General features: G+C 52.9%; 1 protein-coding gene across 1 annotated transcript; it reads right to left on the reverse strand.

Moving 5' to 3' along the window:
* Window positions 1–755: 755 nt before the first annotated feature.
* Window positions 756–7,510, reverse strand: LOC308610536 (BCL-6 corepressor-like; the record flags this gene model as incomplete). The annotated part of the gene is made up of 4 exons (XM_081259630.1): window positions 7,078–7,510; window positions 2,018–2,184; window positions 807–868; window positions 756–772 (listed from the first exon to the last, which is right to left on the reverse strand). Exons 1-4 carry the CDS (start codon window positions 7,159–7,161, stop codon window positions 756–758), a joined length of 330 nt encoding a protein of 109 aa, XP_081115756.1. The 5' UTR covers window positions 7,162–7,510.
* Window positions 7,511–8,431: the final 921 nt, after the last annotated feature.

Raw genomic sequence — 8,431 nt, forward strand, 5'->3', positions numbered from 1 at the left:
TTGCTAAAACATCGTAACCACTTTCATCATCTGGTTCTAACCGGGGGGGCAAACAAGAGAGAGGTCAGTAAGCTGGAGCAAGATTCCAGCTGTTCTCCAAAAAGGACCCTGGAAAAATTCTTTCCCAAGCAAGCCCTGCTCACAGCACCACCCCCACCCCCACCCCCACCCCCACAAGCCCAACTGAAACGAACAAGGCTGCTCACCACACACACAGCTGCCAGAGAACTCCGAAGAGCAACCGGGGTTACCGTCGTCAGGAGCCTGCAGGTTATTTCAACAGTGTGGAGAGAGAGGGGGAGAGAGAGAGAGAGAGAGAGAAACAAGATAACGCCTGCTGGTAAGAGGCAAATGCTGCTGGAGTTCGGGAACATCTCACGCTGGGGCTGGTGTCACCTCCTGACAAGTCCCACTGCACACGCCTCCAGGTATCTGACTGAAACCTCCCCACGCGTCCACCCGCCTTCCTGAGGGACTGCCCGCCTCACCGCCCCAGCCTGCCAAACAAAAGCTAGCCTGGCTAGCTAAGAGTTTTCCAGCCCCCCACCTCGCAAAACTCAAAGTATGTATCTCTTCTTTGACAGACTAACGTTGGGCCGCTTTTCCCAGTAAAGGGTCACTTAGAGTAAACGGGGGGGTGGGGGTAGGGGGAACCCAGGTGAAAGGCTGTGAAGTCACCGTCTAGATGCTTGAACAAGACCGTGTCTTGACCTCTGCCGTACCTGTTAAGAACTTCTCCAGAAGTTCGCTGTGGTTCACTTTCTTGATGGTTCTACCTGAGTATGTAGCCAAGGTAGGAACAGCACCGTAGGAGAGGAGCAAGCGGACAATTTCGAGATGATCATTCTTGACAGCATCGTGGAGAGGCCTAGGAGAGGTGCGGGGGATTACACCCGTGCACGCGACGCTTGCTTCTAAGGACACGGGGCAAAATCGAGCGTGTGCGGCCAAGCCTCGTAGGCGCGCTATTTCACCGAGGAGGTGAGTGTACGGTCGCTGCGACAAATTACTCTGTTATTTCAACACATAACCCTTTACGGGACAGGTGAAGGGACCATCTCAGGCCTAATTCTTCAATGCAAATCTCTCTTAATGCATGGCCCAAGGAGGAACTCAGGCCTAGATGAAAACGTTTCCAATGAACTTAAATAGTGACAGACTGTAAGAAGGTAACGTACGGAGGGGTGGGGGGAAGAATCCCAGCATCACGGAAGCAGATACGACAAGCCATTGTTATACCATTACAAACAAAACCCAAAAAGTGCAGTTTGTCAAAGAAACTGGGGGCAAAGTGGAACCTCTCCTGAAACCAACTTGGAGATGAGTGATCAACCCTCTCGCCCAGAAGCAGTCGACAGGCAGGGCGAGTTCTCAGGAGGATACAGAGTCCTCCTGCCCGTGTCCGCTGGGGTCAGGAACACTGTCCGCAGTCCCATCCAGAAAGGATGCGATTTGGAAACCACGAACCACCAAATACCTTACAGTTTTGCTAATGTTATGACCGTCAGGAAAGCCCCAGTGCCCTGCCTCGTGGTGGCATCCCAGGTACAACCAGGAAGATGCTTGGGCTGACTCAGACCTGGGCCTCTGGCCAATAAACCGAGGTCAAGGACAGAGTGGGGTCAGGCCCGGGGATGTGGGTGGACACGGCAGGTCCTATCAAGCCAGTTGCCACTGGACCTGTCTGTACTCCTGCAACTTTCAACTCACATATATGTTCAAGAGTGAGATTCAACAGACGCTGGTGAAGAGTCCAGGGTCTTAAAAGAGAACACCCCTGATTATTCATGCAGGCTCAACATTTTCAGGGACCTCTGTCCATAAGAGTGTCACAGAGTTTTAAAGTTCTATGTAAATTTGCCAGAAAGATCTGTCCGATTCCATTCTAGAGGACTCCACCACCAGTGTGCTTACATGGCACTCACTCTCCATCTTTCCTTCTGGGGTTCCCCGCACACCCTGAGAACCACTGCCTATGCCCCAGCAGGGCCAGGCCAAGAGCAAGACCGCCACTGACCCGGTTCCATCCTGGGCACTGCAGTTGACATCGGCGCCATATTCAAGGAGGTGTCGTACGATGTTGAGCCAACCTCTTGCACAAGCCTCGTGCAGGGCACAGTAACCCGCATTGTCGCGGTGGTTCACATCACAAATCTTGTTCTCCAGGCAGTACAAGACCACTTCCTACGGGGAGAGGAGAGGAGAGGAGAGGAGAGGAGATACCATCAGACAACCATACAGTGAACCTTGTAAGGGTGACCTCCCCATAGCTTGGCGGTGCCCACTTTCAAAGGCATACATCCTTGGGGCCAAAAGCCCACCATAGCGCGGGCAGGCGGCAGGCATCCTGGTCGGGGGTGAGAGTGTGTGAGAAGGGCTTGGAGATGCAGACAGTGTTGTCTAAGGCTCTGCTGCACCAGTGGCCTGGCCATGGGCAAGTTACCCTTGAACTTCTCCAAGCTTCCACAGGGCTGCTGAGAGGACGCATTCGGATAGCGATGAAAGCCCTCAGCCCAGGGGCCGACGTGACCAGTACAGAGGTGTCACGGCTGCTAACATCTTAGATGACACATTGCCAAGCACAGACCATTCTCACTTGATGGGTCTGTTCAGTTAGTGGCAGTGGACGATAACACAAGTTTAGATAAAAGTATGGATGACCAACACTTAAAGAGAGCTTAAATCAGCCGGAGAACATTCCCCAGCTTAGAGAAGCAGGGACACCCAGGTCAGCTACATCCTTGCGCCCCCTGTTAAGACCCCAAATAAGAACCTGGGCCTCAGATGCTCTTGTCTGTATGTTAAGTGGAGTTAAAGAGAAGCTCTCTCCCTCCATCCTCGAGGAATGACACAAAATGCCTCCAATAACCCCACCCTCTATTTTGCCTCACTCCACCCTCTTGGGGCAGAATCAGTCTAATATTCTCATATTTACTCAAGTTAATGACAGGAACCTGATACACCACAGGCTGCAACCTCCACATTTCAAGAATCAAATAAAACATTCACCCCCGCCCCCGGAGATGTTCTGTGTCAACACTGTGCATTAGAATCACTGTTATTAACCTTCTTTCTTTGGCTTGTTAAAATATTAATATGAACCACTCCCAGTAAGCAGAGCAGGAACTTATTCAATGTTTTATTACCTTAAGAAAGTTTTCAGACACATCGAAAGCATTTGCCACCAGAAAACACATTATACTGTTTATACTGGGTAAGTCGTGCCCAGCAGAGAGCCGTCAGGTTCTGAGAGCTGGGAGTAGGCAGAACGTGCATGTGGCCCAACACATGGTCTGCTGGGTAAGGGGGGATGGGATGGGGTCAGAACAGGCCTCCTTGTGACATCTCTCAGGTAACTCATCTGTTAAACCTAAAACGGGGGTCATTCTAGCCGCCCATAAGTGCGAGATGGGTTCTGTAAAACCTTTTATGCCCTTTGGAGGACACGCCAATCAAAGGTGACCACTCACTTGGGAGCGAACTAGAATGTTCCATTTGCTTACCACGTGAACCTAATGGGGCATGCTGGTAAACCTGGCCATTGGTGCCCTGTTACTTCAGGTCACTGCAGCAGCTCCCTTCCAAAACAAGAGGAGGAAGAGAAAAGGCACGCCCACGAATGCGTTTCTCCGTTTACATCCCAACCTGCCAGAAAGCCCACAATCCTCTGGGCTCCCAGGCCACCTGCCCCGAGCCCTGGTATCCAGGATACCGCATGAAGCTGCTGCTCTTTTAGCAGGCCCTCACTAGCCAGACTTGAGTGGACGGCTGCAAGCTAATGAGTTGTGTGCCCCAGCCACGGAGAGGCCCTGTCACGTGGCTCTGGGATCAGGTCTGAACGCCACCAACTGCTGTGCACACATCAATTTACTCAACCCAGGGTTTATTTGCTGTGACAATCATGGCCTTCACCTGGAAACCTTCATCACTACTAGGGCAGATTCAAGGGTACCTAGAAATGAAAGGCCGTCCAAGCTGGTGGGTAAGTCAACTCTCTTCTCCTGGAAGATGGCAGCAAAGGCAGCAGTAGCCCCACGGCCAGGTCAGACTTTTTGCCACGTGCTGTCCTAACTCAACCACGTTGATCCCACTGTTTACACAGTGCTTCTCATTCCCCAGATGAGGACGTCTTCTGTCACCCACAGGAACCCAGGAGCTACCAGGAAAGGAAGGTAGTACTATCCTCATTCAACACTTGGAAACTGAGGCCCAGAGATATTAAACCCCAAGTTCAATTAACATGAAGTACTAGACCTAAAACTCAGGTCTTTGGTACCTGGTCAGCTGGGAAGATTCAAAAGGCCCAAGAGGGCCCCAGTTAGAGGGATGCAATCCAGCTGTGACGAGCATCCCACAGGCCTTCTCTGTTGGGGGTCAAGTGGGCTAACTACACTCTCCTAGCTAAGAGGGTGATGGCCTCTAAATGGATGGCAACCGTCGCCACCAGCACTTTCTCTAACTGAAAGGTGAAGAGGCGGGGCGAGTCTGTCGACGCAACACATTCCTTGGTTTATTTTCTCCACTAGAAATAAACGGGAGTGTCTGAAGGGCAGCCCAGCCATTCCAGAGCAAAGTCAAACTGCTTTTGTCGGACAGCTCTCTGTTCAGCGGCTATAAACCGAATGCTATTACCCGCAAAATGTAACCATAAAGGCCATAAGCCCGACGTTGTGAGTTAATTAAATGCCTCATTAACTTTTTAAAAAACATGACTTATTCAATTCATAGAAAATTTAACCATCACCGCTAAAGGCACAAGCATGTGGTTGCACACTAGCGTTTTAGCCTAAGAAATAGAAGCCTTTTTCCCAGGAGGGAAAGGTTTGAGGTCTTTGGCCACGCAAGTGATCTATTTAACGCGGATCTGAAGCCAGAGTGTGTTTCTAAACTTCCAGAACCACATTATCATGACATAAAGCTCAGACAGCCTTTATACTGCACATGGTATCTTTGGCTAAGCAGAAGAAAATAACCAAGAATGCTGAAGACAAAACTTCAGGAAAACCCTCCCAAACCACACCCTTATCTGCTTAAGCAAACTGTCCTTCAATTTGAAAAGGTTGAAGCTGCCACATCTCCCAACTGGGCCATCATCCCAACATTTAAAATTCTGCCCAGAGAAATCCCAGAAAGTTGGATTCAAAGTTGAAAGCGTTCATCTACTTGTCACAATGTTCAGCATCAACACTGGTGATCTGTGGAATCTACATATTGAAATTTACATTTGAAGAAAAAAACAAATCCCACCGTAAACATTCCCAAGGCTTCCTGTGCAATCAAAGGCCAGGTAGCCTAAAAAAGGATGGATCAAGTGCCCCTTGGTCCAGGCCTCAGAGCCACCAAACCAAAATGGAAACTGTCTTAGAGGACCAACGAGGGTCTTTTGACCTCTCTGGTCCCAAAGGGAGGCTGCTGGAAATGATGCCAAGTTCACAGGTGAGGCTCGGAGCCCCGCCCTCCACGGCGGGTGCAGCAGCACCCCGCCCCCCCATCTCCAGCATTTGCTGGAAGCGGGAGTCTACTTTCTCAACCCTAACCCAAAAGTTGGGGTTAGGGGTCTCCCCCCCACCTCCAGCGTTTGCTGGAAGCAAGGAGACTATCTTCTCAACCACGGGGGGGTCTAGCTCAACACTATGTGCAACATCTGCTCTGTCCTCCTAGGCGCCCGCTCTCAGCTCTTGGGAAACCAACTGGGTGCTCCTTGGACTTCACCTGCAAGTAACTGCGCTAACTACCAGAAAGTGCTCTCTAGCTAATGGAGAGGTCTCCAAGAGACGTGTAGATATAAACAACAGCACATTCAACCCACAACAACAACAACAAAACACCCCAAACTAAGCATAGCCCTAGTGCTTCCAACTTCCCACCCACAGTCATGCCTTAAGGCGAAGGCAGGCACACTTCCAAGGGCTCACGGCACTATGGACCGGGGTGGGGGGACACGACGGGAGACGGGGGACAGGGGCACAGAGCTGGCTGAGGGTGTGGGCGCCAGGGCTCCGGGCCAGCCTGGGTCCTGCCACCCCAGTGCTCATCCACACCTCCACGCTCAGCCTGCTGAACCGCGTTTTACTGTCACCATTCAACTCCCAGAGGGCTGATGCCAGCACAGAAAAATGCCTTTGCCCTGTGGGCTATTACATCACAATTGCTACTGACAAGTATGGTGGGGGAACTGCACAGGGCAGAGAGAGTCATCTGTCTTACAGAGGTTTTGAACTGTAAAAAGGGCAATTCCAGTGTGAGCCAGTCTTGCTGAGGAGCGTGGTGGGCTGTGGAGCACTGCTGGATTGCTACCTGTACGGGTATCAGCTAACCCCTCTGAGGCTCAGTTTCCTCATCCGAGAGTGGGCTAGTACGCGTTACTCCCAAGTGAACATGTTAAAAGGGTGAAAGGAGTTACTACAGATCACACGGGCTTAGGCAGATATCAGCTATCTTTCTATGTTGCTCTAGCAATAGAGGCCATCACTGTCATCAGCCGTGCTGGGTTGGGATACAGCAGTGTGGACAGGGAGTTTTGTGCAAGGCTCAAGCCCTGCTCCCCGCCCATCAGCCCTCGGCTCCCGTGCCCTCTCAGAAAGAGACTGCTCAGGTCTGCCCCACTCCCACCCCTACTCTGCACAGACACTTCCCACCCGCTACCCCACAGGGGCATCACTCTGCTCCAAACAGCACAAGTTAGTAGAGCTAATAACTACTCTCCTACTCTCCTTCTTGCTATTCAGAATCCAAAAGGGCTTATTAAAATTCCCCTGGTCGCCAAGCCCTGGGTTAGGTCAGATTTTATATCAGAGATAAGTGAGCCAGACTGGCCGAAGCAGCCTGCCTGCCTGAACGGGAACGGAACATCAGAGAGGCCTGCCTTTCTTTTCACACCACGACTGAACAAGCCACCAAAGAGCCCGCAGTGTGAGCGGGAGCCAACGCAAACACCCTGCTGGAACACCCAGCCCAGCCCGCCACGTGGAGGGGGCTGGGCTCTGAGACCCGCACCCCATCCCCAGCCAGTGTGTCCCCCACCCAAGGAGCAGCAGCCGGTGGATCCTGATCCGGGGCACCCACAAGGATGCTCACCTCGTAGCCAAGCCGGGAGGCCTGCTGTAGGAGGGTCTCACCCGCGTTCTTATTGACAATAAGTCTCCGCGCTTCCGGTGGCATCGGGCGGGACTGGGTGGTCTCTGGAGGGGAGCTTGACCATGTCAGCTGCGAGGCCTGGGAAGCTGGTAACAATTGCTGCAAACAGTCCAAGGGCCTCTGGTCCTGCTTGGCCGGCGAAAGATCATAGCTGGAACTGGGCTCAGGCCGCTTTCAAAATCTCCGGACGGTCACCTATCACGAAACCAGGCAGCGCACACATTTCAGGCTGTCCTTCCTCCACCCGCCTGGTTCGCCTCCTCCCTGAGTTACAAACCTGAGTGGAGGAAAGCACTTTTCCTCCTCTCAGTCTGGGGGAGGCGGGGCGCGAGGAAGGGGTTGCATTTTTACTAGCTGGAAACTTCACCACCACCCAGGAGACACGTCCCCTAGGAAGGGGCAGGGACGTTTTGGGGGGAGGGGTTCAGGAAAAGGAAAGCTTTGTCCCCAGAAGCAGAGAAGCAGGCAGGCGGGATGTGCCTGCACGGGCCCGGGGGGCGGGGGAGAGCCAGGGGCAAGAGGTACCTTGCCATCCGCATTGTCCACCTAGGAGTCCCCTGGCAGCGGCAAGCCCCGCCTGGGCTCCTGAGGGATCAAATGCTTGGTTTTGCACGGTCGCTTCCCGGATGGTTTCTCGCTGTTGTCGGTGTATTTCTGCGGCAGGGGCGAAGGCTGCCAATCCATTTCTTCGTCCATGCACAGCACATCTGTCAGGGGGAGAAGCAGCGGGCGTTACACAGTTGTAGCCGGTGAGGAAAGAAAAGCCCATTGTTAGCACTGATCGTTGGAGCAGCTTCAGTTTTTAAAGATATACCAATTATGTTTTCAAAGCACTAATATTTTAATTATCCCACATTCAACCGGCAAATAGGCTAACCCACGAAACGCCAAATGTCAAGTCGCTTCAAAGGGCCGCAAGAGAGGGCAGAAGCCAGCCCTTCGTGCGCTCCCGTCCCCACCCGTGGGGGGCCTGGGTGCTCGGGACAGGGCGACTGGGGACAGCCTGAGGCTGGAATGAGGGCACTGACAAGCGCCCGGGGTCACCCAAGACTTCCCTTCCTGCCCAGCCGCGGGCTGGGTGATGAGGAGCAGCCCAGGAAGTCGAGCTCCCGCCTCACTGTCCATTCCATAAGGAAGTGTGCAGGCTGAAAGGACCTCAGGAAGAAAACTCCCCGCTCGCCACACGCTACTCTTGTCAACTTGGATGGCGCTCAGGTCCCCTCCAGGGCCGTTTCCCACAGAGGGCGGGTGATCCACCCTCCAGGAGCGCCCCCCGCCCCGTGCGTATCCTTGT

Source organism: Mesoplodon bidens, assembly GCF_964165515.1.
Source record: "Mesoplodon bidens genome assembly, contig: HAP1_SCAFFOLD_452, whole genome shotgun sequence".
Taxonomy (NCBI): domain Eukaryota; kingdom Metazoa; phylum Chordata; class Mammalia; order Artiodactyla; family Ziphiidae; genus Mesoplodon; species Mesoplodon bidens.